We start from the raw sequence: 14,847 nt of genomic DNA on the forward strand, positions 1-14,847 counted from the left end.
GTAGCCACAGCTGGAACCTCAGCAGTGATGAAACGAATGAAAACTCGCAGCCGTTTTATTGGATAAGGTATTGAGCCTGAACCATTACATTCATTGCACAACAAATACAGATACTGAACAAGTTTAACATTTGACAGAACCAACACCGGGGAACGTTACAGCCTAATGCACATTCCACCTCACTTACATTGTTAGTTTTACTGAGCTCTCCAGCGATAGGAAAAATTCTGCTCATTTTGGTCTTGCACTGACAACCCCACTCCCACCTTATCCTGAACCAAATCTCCAACAACCCTCTGCCCCACAATCCAGCCCCCAGGCTTCAGTCATACCTGCTGTGTAGTAATCCACTGGAGTTGATGTGCGTTTGTACTGAGTCTTTCCTTCCCCCACATAGATACTTTTCCAAAACATTGCTGCCCGCACGCGTCCGCACCCCCCCCCACTCTCCCCCCCACCCCATCTCCGGCTATGACTGGTGCTTCAAGGTTGTCAGCAGGTGGAAAGGCTTTTGCTACAGTCAGTTCTGTACTTAAAGGCTTGGTACCCAATCCGTACAAACTGTCTCGTTGTCACAGGAGATATTGTACTCCGAGACTCTGTGAATTGTACAGTCACATTCTACCCAGGAGCTTCTCTGTTGGTTATGTCTGGTCAGCCACTCTGGTAACACGTGTAATATGAAGCCAGGCTGTCCCAGTGAAGCTGCTGTGGGTATTGGTGCCTGTTTGACAGGAGGGATTTCCTAAAGCGGGTCCTGAATGGCTCAAGTCCCACGGTAAGGCTCCAACAACAGGTAGCACCCACACAGGAGTATCTGCTACATCCAGAATGAGACTGATTTTGATCCAGTTTAAGGCCTGCCTGTGCTGTGGATTGAACCTACCTCACAAAAAAAAACCCTCGTCCTTCATCCCTTCAGTCAGGGTTGGACTGAAAGCCAGGACTCAGGAGGGAAGAAAGGACAAGGCTGAGTGCAGACCATAACAATTACCATATTGTACAAAATGACAGCAAGAGGTCAGTCCATTATATACAGGAACAAAATCAAAAACTACATACACACACACCCTGGGCCACGTGTCAGTTCCCTTCCTTCAGGAAGAAGTGCATCTTCTCATTAATCATCTTCCGCTCAGGATTGAGTTTTTTCAGGATCTGTGCCAGGACATTGACCGTCTGCTCACTACTGAGTCCCGTCTTCTTGGTTTGAAACTTCTTCAGCAGGTCCTTGGTGGTCATGGGTTTTCGGGTGAGATACCGTCGAACTGCATCCTCTGTCAACTGGATATCACTGCGGGGGGGGGGGGGGGGGGGGGGGGGGGGGAAGCAGGGAGAATGGCCAGGGGGTTAATAATGGGCATCTCACTTAATGACAACTGTGCAGCCTCCCCCAAGCCCACAAGCAACCCAATAACCAGGTTCCCCAGACCCCGCTCCTTACTCAATACCCCATCCCCCAGCATCTCGTTTAACCCCATTCACTCATGTCTCACTGTCACTTATCTCCAACTCCAGCCTGCCCCGTCGTATCTCACTGACTCTCCATCCTGACCCAATCCTCCCCTCCCCCAACCAGCACTCACCCCCACCACCTCCATTTCCCCATCACACTATCCCATTCCCCACCATTCTGCCCCATCCTGCTATCCCACTCTCCACCATTCTGCCCCATCCTGCTATCCCACTCCCCACCATTCTGCACCATCCTGCTATCCCACTCTCCAACATTCTGCCCCATCCTGCTATCCCACTCCCCACCATTCTGCAATCCCACTCCCCACCATTCTGCCCCATCCTGCTATCCCACTCCCCACCATTCTGCCCCATCCTGCTATCCCACACCCCACCATTCGGCCCCATCCTGCTATCCCACTCCCCACCATTCTGCCCCACCCTGCTATCACACTCCCCACCATTCTGCCCCATCCTGCTATCCCACTCCCCACATTCTGCCCCATCCTGCTATCCCACTCTCCACCATTCTGCCCCAACCTGCTATTCCAGTCCCCACCATTCTTCTATCCCATTCCCCACCATCCTGCCCCATTCTGCTATCCCTCTCTCCACCATTCTGCCCTGTCCCACTATCCCACTCCCCACCATTCTCCCCTCTCCTGCTATCCCACTCCCCACCATTCTGCCCCATCCTATCCCACTCACCACCATTCTGCCCCACCCTGCTATCCCACTCCCCAGCATTCTCCACCATACTGCTATCCCTCTCTGCACCATTCTGCCCCGTCCCGCTATCTCACTCCCCACCATTCTGCCCTGTCCTGTTATCCCACTCCCCACCATTCTGCCCAATCCTACTATCCCACCATTCTGCCCTGTCGTGCTATTCCACTCCCCACCATTCTGCTATCCCACTCTCCACCATTCTGCCCCATTCTGCCATCCCATTCCCCACCATTCTGCCCCATCCTGCTATCCCACTCTCCACCATTCTGCCCCGTCCACTATCCCACTCCCCACCATTCTGCCCTGTCCTGCTATCCCATTCCCCACCATCCTGCCCCATTCTGCTATCCCTCTCTCCACCATTCTGCCCTGTCCCACTATCCCACTCCCCACCATTCTCCCCTCTCCTGCTATCCCACTCCCCACCATTCTGCCCCATCCTATCCCACTCACCACCATTCTGCCCCACCCTGCTATCCCACTCCCCAGCATTCTCCACCATACTGCTATCCCTCTCTGCACCATTCTGCCCCGTCCCGCTATCTCACTCCCCACCATTCTGCCCTGTCCTGTTATCCCACTCCCCACCATTCTGCCCAATCCTACTATCCCACCATTCTGCCCTGTCGTGCTATTCCACTCCCCACCATTCTGCTATCCCACTCTCCACCATTCTGCCCCATTCTGCCATCCCATTCCCCACCATTCTGCCCCATCCTGCTATCCCACTCTCCACCATTCTGCCCCGTCCACTATCCCACTCCCCACCATTCTGCCCTGTCCTGCTATCCCATTCCCCACCATTCTGCCCTGTCCTGCTATCCCACTCCCCACCATTCTGCCCCGTTCTGCTATCCAACTCTCCACCATTCTGCTATCCCATTCCCCACCATTCTGCCCCATCCTGCTATCCCACTCCCCACCATCCTGTCCTGTTCTGCTATCCCACTCCCCACCATTCTGCCCTCTCCTGCTATCCCACTCCCCACCATTCTGCCCCATCCTATCCCACTCCCCACCATTCTGCCCTATCCTGCTATCCCATTCCCCACCATTCTGCCCCACCCTGCTATCCCACTCCCCAGCATTCTGCCCCATCCTGCTATCCCTCTCTCCACCATTCTGCCTCATACTGCCATCCCACTCCACAGCATTCTCCACCATACTGCTATCTCTCTGTACCATTCTGCCCCGTCCCGCTATCTCACTCCCCACCATTCTGCCGTGTCCTGTTATCCCACTCCCCACCATTCTGCCCCATCCTGCTAGCCCACTCTCCACCATTCTGCCCCGTCCACTATCCCACTCCCCACCATTCTGCCCTGTCCTGCTATCCCATTCCCCACCATTCTGCCCTGTCCTGCTATCCCATTCCCCACCATTCTGCCCTGCCATCCCACTCCCTACCATTCTGCCCCATCCTGCTATCCCACACACCACCATTCTGCCCCATCCTGCCATCCCACTGCCCACCATTCTGCCCCATCCTGCTATCCCACTCCCCACCATTCAGCCCTGCCCTGCTATCCCACTCCCCACCATTCTGCCCCATCCTGCTATCCCACACACCACCATTCTGCCCCATCCTGCCATCCCACTGCCCACCATTCTGCCCCATCCTGCTATCCCACTCCCCACCATTCTGCCCTGTCCTGCTATCCCATTCCCCACCATTCTGCCCTGTCCTGCTATTCCATTCCCCACCATTCTGCACTGTCCTGCTATCCCACTCCCCACCATTCTACCCCATCCTACTATCCCACTCCACACCATTCTGCCCCGTCCCAACATCGCACTCCCCACCATTCTACCCCATACTGCCATCCCACTCCCCACCATTCTGCCCTGTCCTGCCATCCCACACACCATTCTGCCCCATCCTGCTATCCCATTCCCCACCATTCTGCCCCATTCTGCTATCCCACGCCCCACTATTCTGCCCCATCACACTATCGCACGCCCCTCTATTTTGCACTGTCCTGCTATCCCACTCCCCACCATTCTGCTCCATCCTGCTATCCCACTCCCCACCATGCTGCCCTGTCCTGCTATCCCACCCCACACCATTCTGCCCCATCCTGCTATCCCACTCCCCACCATTCTGCCCCATCACACTATCCCACTCCCCACCATTCTGCCCCATTCTGCTATTCCACTCCCCACCATTCTGCACTGTCCTGCTATCCCACTCCCCTCCATTCTACCCCATCCTGCTATCCCACTCCCCACCATTCTGCCATCCCACTCCCCACCATTCTGCCCCACCCTGCTCTCCCACTCCCCACCATTCTGCTCCATCATGCTATCACACTCCCCACCATTCTACCCCATCCTGCTATCCCACTCCCCACCATTCTGCCCTGTCCTACTATCCCACCCCACCATTCTACCCCATCCTGCTATCCCACTCCCCATCATTCTGCCCCATTCTGCTATCCCACTCCCCACCATTCTGCCCCATCCTGCTATCCTACTTCCCACCATTCTGCCCCATCCTACTATCCCACTCCCCACCATTGTGTCCTGTCCCGCTATCCCACTCACCCGCTGCTTGGGGTGGATTTGCCGGATTGGGGTTGTGGGGTGGATTTGCCAGAGGCAGTCTGGGGTCCCGTATCCATCTTCAGCCGCTTGGCCACCGGAGTTTCTGCAGAGTTACCCTGCCGCTTCCCTGTGAATAGGAGACACCAGGATATTAAACATTCCCCGTTTCAGAGCCCACAGTCTGGGTCCAGAGGGTTTCTGTCGGAACAGTTATGTTGTTCTGCCACCTCGTCATGTACCGTGGGCAGTCAGACCGTACCCCCATTCCCACACCCTCTGTTTCACTGGGAATTGAGCACAGCCCCCCCCCCCCCCCTCCCCCCGTTCCCTGAGTGAGTCTCTTGTTGGGGTCAGCCTGAGCACAGTGTGGAGGTATCTCACCTTGCTCCAGTTTGTTGGCAGCTGCCTTCAGTGTGGACGAGGTGCTGATCTGTGGCGTGGGTGTTCCTGGGCGGCTGTTCCCACAGGAACTGTTATTTGATCCTCTCCAATCTTTCTTTGGGGGCGTTTTCTTCTTCTTTCAACACAAGAGAAAAAGAAAGGTTCAGAGATGACAGGACCTCCTCAGGGAGTGTGGACCCGGAGGGTGAACGTGAGAAACTCACCGACATGAAAAGCGCTGAGGCAGCTTCAGACTCGATGTCACTTTCATCCGAGGATTCCGATTCCTCGCTGCTGTCTGTGGAAGACGACCAACACAATCACACTTCAGCTCTCACAGATTCCAGTCCCGCTCCCCAGGATACAATCCACAGCTACACCAAGTCTGCATCGCACCCAGCAGCTCCAGCACTGTAGCGGAGTGCGGCCCAGGGACTGATGGAGGAGCCTTGGGATTAATGAGGCAAGGTTCCACCCCCCCCCCCCCCCCATCATCATTGCTGAGACAGCAACACTGGCCAGGGTCTGACAGACACGACCACAACGAGATTACCCAGTTACTGACACTGGCCAGGGTCTGACAGACACGACCACAACGAGATTACCCAGTTACTGACACTGGCCAGGGTCTGACAGACACGACCACAACGAGATTACCCAGTTACTGACACTGGCCAGGGTCTGACAGACACGACCACAACGAGATTACCCAGTTACTGACACTGGCCAGGGTCTGACAGACACGACCACAACGAGATTACCCAGTTACTGACACTGGCCAGGGTCTGACAGACACGACCACAACGAGATTACCCAGTTACTGACACTGGCCAGGGTCTGACAGACACGACCACAATGAGAACATGTTGCCTCACATCTGCAAACAAAAGTGACAGTCAGTTCTGACTCCACTGGGTTCCATTCTACAACAGACAGTGGACCAGGTGAATGGAAAGTTACTGACTGCACTTTCAACTGTTTTGGTACTAACTGCGCTAATACTGGCAAGTTCACCAAATCATTGATCACAGCTTGGGAAATCGCAGTTCATTAGCTACAAGATCAGAATCTTCCAGGGGAACAGTTGTGCTGCAGGTAACATTGTGGGCAATGGTTCCTCTAGGTTTGGCCTCGAGCTCTCTGGACATCGGTTACAGGTCCTGGTGTCAACTGAGAGAAACATGAAAGGCTCCCCACAATGAGAGAAAATTCCATCAGAAGGAGGAACAGCTCAAATGTTAGAGGGGGCAATTTAACCTCTAGACAAGGGACAGTATCATTGCACAGGAAAAGCATTCACACACGTGCAGAGAGACAGACACACTATCTCCCCTTTCATACACTGGTCTGGAACAGCAGCTGGAGAACAGATTCCAAACCTCCTTTGTTCTTCTTTTCTCTCTTGTCAGGGGCTGCAGATTTCTTGTCGTCATCTTCCTCATCTTTCTCTTCATTTTGTTTTTCCTCTTCACTCTCCTCACTGCTCTCAGATCCAACAGTCTCATCAACACCTGAGAAACACCATGCCAGGAGAATTCAGAAACTAGCACGAGATGACACAGAAACTGATCATGACACTGATAATAGATTAACAATGGAACCTACAAAGGAACAGGTCAGGAAAGCTGCCAAACATATAGATGAAGGAAAAGATGAGCAGAGAGAAATGTTGGTCCATTGCTGGAGAACTGGTAATGGCAAATCGAGAAATAGCAGATAAGGTTTTTTAAAAAAAAAATTGTCTGTCTTCGCAGACACAGGAAACCTCCCAGATATAACAAATCCAAGAGACAAAGGCGAATGAGAAACTGAAAAAAATCTAAGTAACTGGACTGTTAATAACATCATTCTCGCCTGCTCACCCATTCTCTCCCCTTACACTGTTCTCTCTCATTCCCCCCTCACTCTCTCCCCTTACACTGTTCTCTCTCGTTCCCCCCTCACTCTCTCCCCTTGCGCTGTTCTCTCTCCTTCCCCCTCACTCTCTCCCCTTACTGTTCTCTCTCGTTCCCCCTTACTCTCTCCCCTTACTGTTCTCTCTCGTTCCCCCCTCACTCTCTCCCCTTGCGCTGTTCTCTCTCATTCCCCCCTCACTCTCTCCCCTTACTGTTCTCTCTCTTCCCTCCCTCACTCTCTCCCCTTACACTGTTCTCTCTCATTCTCCCTTCACTCTCTCCCCTTGCACAGTTCTCTCTCATTCCCCCTCACTCTCTCCCCTTACACTGCTCTCTCTCATTCCCCCCTCCCTCTCTCCCCTTACACTGTTCTCTCTCATTCTCCCCTCACTCTCTCCCCTTGCACAGTTCTCTCTCATTCCCCCTCACTCTCTCCCCTTACACTGCTCTCTCTCATTCTCCCCTCACTCTCTCCCCTTGCACAGTTCTCTCTCATTCCCCCTCACTCTCTCCCCTTACACTGCTCTCTCTCATTCCCCCTCACTCTCTCCTCTTACACTGTTCTCTCATTCCCCCCTCACTCTCTCCCCTTACACTGTTCTCTCTCATTCCCCCCTCACTCTCTCCCCTTGTGCTGTTCTCTCTCATTCCCCCCTCACTCTCTCCCTTTGTGCTGTTCTCTCTCATTCCCCCCTCACTCTCTCCCCTTGTGCTGTTCTCTCTCATTCCCCCCTCACTCTCTCCCCTTGTGCTGTTCTCTCTCTTCCCCCCTCACTCTCTCCCCTTGTGCTGTTCTCTCTCATTCCCCCCTCACTCTCTCCCCTTGCCCTGTTCTCTCTCATTCCCCCCTCACTCTCTCCCCATGCTGTTCTCTCTCATTCCCCCCTCACTCTCTCCCCATGCTGTTTTCTCTCATTCTCCCCTCACCCTCTCCCCTTGTGCTGTTCTCTCTCATCGCACCCTCACTCTCTCCCCATGCTGATCTCTCTTGTTCCCCCCTCACTCTCTTCCCTTGTGCTGTTCTTTCTCGTTCCCCCCTCCCCACGCTATTCTTGCTGGTCCCTTTAATCATTTTGTGATTTGTCAGGAATTTGATCGCAAAGTGAATCAAAGGCGATATAAAAGATCAACAAATTCTAGTGTCTGAATTCACACCCTTTACCTACAGATGGTTCATTTCTTTGTGCCTATTTTCTCAAACCCATCACATCTTGGACAGTTCTGTCAGTGTATGACTGAGTGTGCTTGGAAGAAGTGGACGCTGTTTAATTCTGGTTTCTTATTGTAATTATACTTTAGCTGTTAACTGTTTTTGCCACATGTTTAAAGAATAAGTCTTTATATAATAAAGGAATTATTTTTCAGTTGTTCAAAATCATTTGGTTGATCGCTCTTTTCCAAAGAGACTATCTATTGTAGGGATTATACTGACATTTTACACTTGTAGTACGGCTCATGGGATGGTCTGCCTTGCTTATCAGGTCGCAGAGGTTAGTGATTAACGCAGTGGCATTGACTGAGAGCTGTGTAAAGACTGCAAAGATCAGAATCCCAGCTGCAGCTTCTCACAATCTCAATATCTGGGATGTAGGACTGGGTCTAATACTTACAAATTTGCAGATGACTAATTAGATGTGAACATTATTCTGTACTGGGCAGTTACTAGGCTCCAGTCAGAACTGAAGAACATACAAACTCATTGCATGCTGTAATCCAACAGGGAGGCTTTATTCCGAAGCTCTGTACTCTGTAAGGACTCGAAACAAGTCTGAACAAGCCTGACTGCTGATTCAGAGGACTCACCTCTTAAAGCGACACTGTTCCTAACATAACATCCCACAACTACAACATCGAACCAATGTGAGCTACCAGGTGGATAGAAAGAGGCTTCAAGGGGATTTGGACAAATCGAGGGAATGGGCAAGAGTGTCGGAGATGGAATGGAATGCGGATCAGTATGAAGTCATTCACTGTGGTCACAGGAACAAAGGTGATCTTTGAAATAGTTATTACTGACGTCAGACTGGACCCGAATACCCTTGTTTACAACTTACTAAAATCTCACATGCCAGTACAACAGGTACGGGGAAGATAAATGCTATGCTTGCCACCACTGCAAGGGGATCCAAGTCCCGGAGTAAGTAAGTCTTGGTGCAGTTGTAAAGCGCCTGGTGAGACCCTACCTGGAGTATTATATGCAGCTTTGATCTTATCTAAGGAAGAATATACTTGTCAGAGACAGAGTGCAACTGAGGTTCTCCAGAATGACCCTTTGGTTGGCAGGATTGCCTGATGGAGTCATATAGCACAGAAACAAACCCTTCGGTGCAATCAGTCCATGCTGACCATAACCCCAACTAAATAATGAGTTAACTACCAAGGAGTCCCACCTCTCTACTCCTGGCCCATATCCCTCCAAACTTTTCTATTCATGTACTTAACTAAATGTCTTTTAAACATTGTAACTGTCCCCACATGCACCATTTCCTCAGGGTAAAGCGAAATTAAAGATCAATAGTTCCCTCATGGTTTGAAAAAAATGAGTGACTTCATTGAAATTTGCAAAATTCTTACTGAGAGTGACGAGGGATATGGAGAGGTTGTTTTCCCTGGCTGACGTTCCAGAACCAGGGAATTCACCTGATAAAGGGCAGACCATGTATGACCGAGATGAGGAGCAATTCCTTGCTCAGAATACAGTGAGTCTTTGGAATTCGTCACTCCAGAGGGCTGTAATCATTGAGAAGAAATCGGTACATGTCTGGACACGAATAACATCAAATGAGATAGTCCAGGAAATTAGCAGTGAGAGGGCAAGTGGGAGGGAGAGGGAAGAGAACGTGCAGGATGATGCGCTGTCTAGTCCCGATGGGGGTCATTTATTAAAGCTGTCAGGCCACAGAGAAAATGTTTCTCCAGAGACAGGTCTCCACTGTGAAAGCTGCCCTCAATCTGATCCCTCCACACTAACTCAGGGAAAGGCAGCAGTTTATCAGCATCCACCAGCAATGATAAAGAAACACCAACCCACTCACTTTAAAGCTATGGATGAGATCTTTCTCAGCAAATCATAAGCTTTAGTTACAAAATACGAATTAACTACCAAGGAATGTACTGCAGGCTGTTGGCAGGTTTAACAGGGTGACTGCTAACATATTCAGAGGAACCTCGATTATCCGAAAAACATTGGTGGGGACTATTTTGTCAGATATTTGAAAGTTTGGCTAACCAAATGCCAGATAACACAGTTTAGCCAAGCATCAGGACCTTGTGATCTTGCTGAATAATCCGAAATTCAGATAATCGAATGCCGGATAATCAAGGCTCCTCTGTAGACAGAATGAGCCTTCCTACCTTTGGTCACGGGGAACCATAATTATAACCAATCCCAGCACAAACATCCTCCCCACAATGGTCATGTCCAAACAAACCAGCACCAGGGACAATCACTACATACCTTTCGGTACATCTTCCCCTTTATCGGCTTTCCCTTTTTCCAGCTCGTCTTCATTATTGTCACTGAAAATCAAACACAACACTTTCGGTAAAATACTTGACAGGTTTACCACCCCCACTCCCCCCGCCTGACCCCCAACCCCAGCAAACAGCCAGATCCCTCTCCCCATGAGACACTGCAATGGGCAGCCAAGAATCCCCCCCACCCAGTGCATTGTCCCCCACTCTCTCCCCCCCCACCCCGCTGCAGTGTCCCCCGCTCTCTCCCCCCCAACCCCGCTGCAGTGTCCCCTCGCTCTCTCCCCCCCTCGTGCAGTGTCCCCGCGCTCTCTCCCCCCCTCGTGCAGTGTCCCCCGCTCTCTCCCCCCCTCGTGCAGTGTCCCCGCGCTCTCTCCCCCCCTCGTGCAGTGTCCCCGCGCTCTCTCCCCCCCTCGTGCAGTGTCCCCGCGCTCTCTCCCCCCCTCATGCAGTGTCCCCCGCTCTCTCCCCCCCTCATGCAGTGTCCCCCGCTCTCTCCCCCCCTCATGCAGTGTCCCCTCACTCTCTCCCCCCCTCGTGCAGTGTCCCCCGCTCTCTCCCCCCCTCGTGCAGTGTCCCCGCGCTCTCTCCCCCCCTCGTGCAGTGTCCCCGCGCTCTCTCCCCCCCTCGTGCAGTGTCCCCGCGCTCTCTCCCCCCCTCGTGCAGTGTCCCCCGCTCTCCCCCCCTCGTGCAGTGTCCCCCGCTCTCTCCCCCCCTCGTGCAGTGTCCCCCGCTCTCTCCCCCCCTCGTGCAGTGTCCCCCGCGCTCTCTACCCCCCCCACCCCGGTGCAGTGTCCCCTCGCTCTCTCCCCACCCCACCCCGGTGCGGTGTCCCCTCGCTCTCTCCCCACCCCACCCCCACCCCGGTGCAGTGTCCCCGGCTCTTTCTCCCCCACCCTGGTGGTGTAGTTTGCTCTGGCACTGTGCCCCAGTGCAATCTGCAGGCTCAATGGAAAAACTGTAAAACCCAGGATGAAATCCTAACACCGATGATAGCAAGTAAAAAAGATTAAATACCTCGATTCATCATCAGAGATATAATCCACTTCCTGCCCTTCGAAATCTCCATCATCACTATCCTCGACAGCCTCATCGTCAGAACCCTTTCTCTTCTTCCTCTTGGCTCCAGCTTGCCCTTTCTTTGTGGCTTTTGGGAATTTTTTGGTGTCTCCTGGAGAAGGCAACAGAAGAGCCATGTCAAGTCGGTGAGTCAGAAACACGGAATCCAGGACATGGCAACAGAAATTGGCCATTTACTCATCAACTCCCTGGGCCTAGCAAACCTTTACTGGCCTGAGCCTTCAATAAATTCCTCTGCTGTTCCCTGGGGAAGGGAATTCCACAGGTTAACAACCTGGAGACAGAGAAACAAAATGCTTTCATCTCCATTTTAAAGGGAGGCCTCTTCCACTTTGCCCCAAATTTTAGTCTACCCTACAACAGGGAGCACCCTCCGGGTATCCACCCTATGCAATGACACCCTCTGACGGAGCCAGTGATCCACAGCCCACACTGTCAGACTCTCTCTGAGGGAGCCAGTGGCCCAGGGCCCACACTGTCAGATTCTCTCTGACGGAGCCAGTGGCACAGAGCCCACACTGTCAGACTCTCTCTGACGGAGCCAGTGGTCCAGGGCCCACACTGTCAGACTCTCTCTGAGGGAGCCAGTGGCCCAGGGCCCACATTGTCAGACTCTCTCTGAGGGAGCCAGTGGTCCAGAATCTCTGCCTCAGAGTAAGAGGGGTTCTGGGGAGACAGGGAATGTAGTTAATGTGATTCATTCTGAGAATGATGACATTATCTACATCAACACAGACTGGGCAGTGGAAGGGAGGAGGAAATATGGGAAAGTGTTTTTAAACCAGACCATTAGGGTTAATTGTTAAAGTTAATTGGAAATGACAATGAGCAATTGAAGTAAAGTGGAAACGTATGTGAAAAACTGGCTAAATGTAAGAACAGTGTGATTTGGTGGAGGGCGGGAGGAGGAGCAACCTGACCTAGGGTATGGGTGGGAACTGTCCCCTTGTGCAGTTTATGTTGGGTCACTTGATATTGCTTGCCATCTAGTTGCAAGAGCTGGAAAAGTGCTGCAGTTAGAATGAAATGTGGATTCAGCCTGTAACTTTACATTCAGAATAGTATTAACAGCAGGGACCATGCTCCACTCATCGGAATTTATCCCAGCAGGCTGGGGTTCACGAGAGCGGTGCTGTGCAATCGAGACCGTCTCAAGTGCCTCTGTCACTAAAGTCCCCGATGGATCGGAGGCAGTGAGAGATTCACTGGTTTTAGCTCAGTTGATTAACCTAATTATATTACATTATAAAGTAACTGTGGTATTAGCTAACAATTATTAATTCATGTATGTATAAATATTTTAACTCAATAAATGAGCTACATATTGAAGTGCATGTATCAGACCATAAACAGGCAACAGGGAGGTACTTTCAGCTGAACAACACACAGGACAAGGTGAATCGTGCTGCTCCCTGTCACTTACTGTCCTCATCACTGTCCTCATCATTCTCATCAGAGCTCATTTCCAGGTCATCTTCCAGGTCGTGGATGCGGAGGTCATTGCCTTTTCGCTTCCTTTCTTTCCCTTTCTTTCCTTTTTCTTCCTCCTCCTCTCCATCATCCCGGTCCTGATCCTTTAACCTTTTTTGCAGCATGATACTGAAATGGTTCACCACTTTGTTGCGCCTGGCCAATAGCCATCGTTCCAAGGTGATCGGACGGTATGGGACAAAAACAGAAATAACCCCAAAAAAATGTTAAACTCAGCATAATAAAACGGCAATAATCGAGCGCCCTTTCCAATCTCTCACATCAGCAGGAAGATGGTGCAGTGACTCTGAGGAACAGACAGATACTGCCCTCTATAATTAAAGACAGACCAATAATGACCAACTGAGATGCCTTCTCTGTGAGAGAGGGGCCCAGTACTGTTCAGAGTCCACTCGCAGCAAACCCAGTGTTTGAACATAGTGCCCTGGCAGCGTGAGGATAACCAGCAGCAGCATCTCCAAGTACCCCAGCCCCTCCAGACGACAGAGGGTGAGGGAAGCTCAATCACAATTCCCTTAAAGAGCCCAAAACCCTGATGTATAGATAGAAAAAGATTTGATTTGGACTTCCAAGATCAACAAAGTCTGACTGCGAGAAATCAATATTAACTTTAGCCCTACACCAACCATATGGATACTGTTGGGGGGGGGACGGCCTAGCAGGGGTAAGCTGCAGTGACCGGGTCTCTGGCACGAGGTCTGGCTCTGAGGCCCAGAAGGGAAAGGGGGAGAGGAGGAGAGCGCTAGTTATAGGAGACTCTATAGTTAGAGGGACAGACAGGCGGTTCTGTGGACATGGGCGAGACTCTCGGATGGTTTGTTGACTCCCGGGTGCTAGGGTCCGAGACGTCTCAGACCTTGTCTTCAGAATCCTTAAGGGGGAGGGTGTGCAGCCAGAAGTCGTGGTGCACGTTGGCACCAACGACATAGGTAGGGAGAGGGGTGGGGAGGTCATTCAGGAGCTCAGGGAGTTAGGCTGGAAACTAAAAGCTAGGACGGACAGAGTCGTCATCTCTGGGTTGTTGCCGGTGCCACGTGACAGTGAGGCAAGGAATAGGGAGAGAGAGCAGTTGAACACGTGGCTGCAAGGATGGTGTAGGAGGGAGGGCTTCAGATATTTGGACAATTGGACTGCATTCTGGGGAAGGTGGGACCTGTACAAGCAGGACGGGTTGCACCTGAACCAGAAGGACACCAATATCCTGGGAGGTAGGTTTGCTAGCACTCTTCGGGGGGGTTTAAACTAATTTGGCAGGGGGATGGGATCCGGACTTGTAGTCCAGCAAGTAGGTTAGCTGTTTTTCAGGATGTCCAAGAATGTAGGGAGGCTGTGGAGAAGGTAGCACTGACAGGGAATACTTGCGGACACAGAGATGGGTTCAAGTGCGTATACTTCAACGCAAGGAGTATCAGAAATAAGATGAGTGAACTTAAGGCGTGGATCGGTACTTGGGACTACGATGTTGTGGCCATCATGGAAATAGGGATAGAAGAGGGACAGGAATGGTTGTTGGAGGTTCCTGGTTACAGATGTTTCAGTAAGATTAGGGAGGGTGGTAAAAAAGGAGGGGGTGTGGTGTTGCTAATTAGAAATGGTATAACGGCTGCAGAAAGGCAGTTCGAGGGGGATCAGCCTTTGGAGGTAGTATGGGCTGAAGTCAGAAATAGGAAAGGTGCAATCACCTTGTTAGGTGTTTACTATAGGCCCCCCAATAGCAGCAGAGATGTGGAGAAACAGATTGGGAAACAGATTTTGGAAAGGTGCAGAAGCCACAGGGTGCAGAAGTCATAGGTGATTT

The 14,847-nt window shown here is 51.7% G+C and overlaps 1 protein-coding gene across 4 annotated transcripts in view; it reads right to left on the reverse strand.

The window, feature by feature from the left end:
* gtf2f1 (general transcription factor IIF, polypeptide 1) overlaps nucleotides 1–14,847 on the reverse strand; it is a 45,227-nt gene that overhangs the window by 10,646 nt on the left and 19,734 nt on the right. For 2 of the 4 annotated variants that reach the window (XM_043695061.2, XM_043695062.2), the window contains exons 7-14: nucleotides 12,982–13,184; nucleotides 11,496–11,649; nucleotides 10,462–10,523; nucleotides 6,489–6,620; nucleotides 5,334–5,407; nucleotides 5,110–5,245; nucleotides 4,729–4,855; nucleotides 40–1,294 (exon numbers count right to left, since the gene is read on the reverse strand). In XM_043695061.2, coding sequence (XP_043550996.1) covers nucleotides 1,084–1,294; nucleotides 4,729–4,855; nucleotides 5,110–5,245; nucleotides 5,334–5,407; nucleotides 6,489–6,620; nucleotides 10,462–10,523; nucleotides 11,496–11,649; nucleotides 12,982–13,184 — 1,099 coding nt within the window. In that variant the 3' untranslated portion in view covers nucleotides 40–1,083. Of the gene's footprint in view, nucleotides 1–39; nucleotides 1,295–4,728; nucleotides 4,856–5,109; nucleotides 5,246–5,333; nucleotides 5,408–6,488; nucleotides 6,621–10,461; nucleotides 10,524–11,495; nucleotides 11,650–12,981; nucleotides 13,185–14,847 lie in introns of those variants that run through there. The other 2 variants (XM_043695063.2, XM_043695065.2) reach the window with 2 other exon arrangements.

The sequence above is a fragment of the Chiloscyllium plagiosum genome, unplaced genomic scaffold (assembly GCF_037043375.1).
Source record: "Chiloscyllium plagiosum isolate Xiang-an unplaced genomic scaffold, Cpla_swu_hap1 HiC_scaffold_45, whole genome shotgun sequence".
NCBI lineage: Eukaryota > Metazoa > Chordata > Chondrichthyes > Orectolobiformes > Hemiscylliidae > Chiloscyllium > Chiloscyllium plagiosum.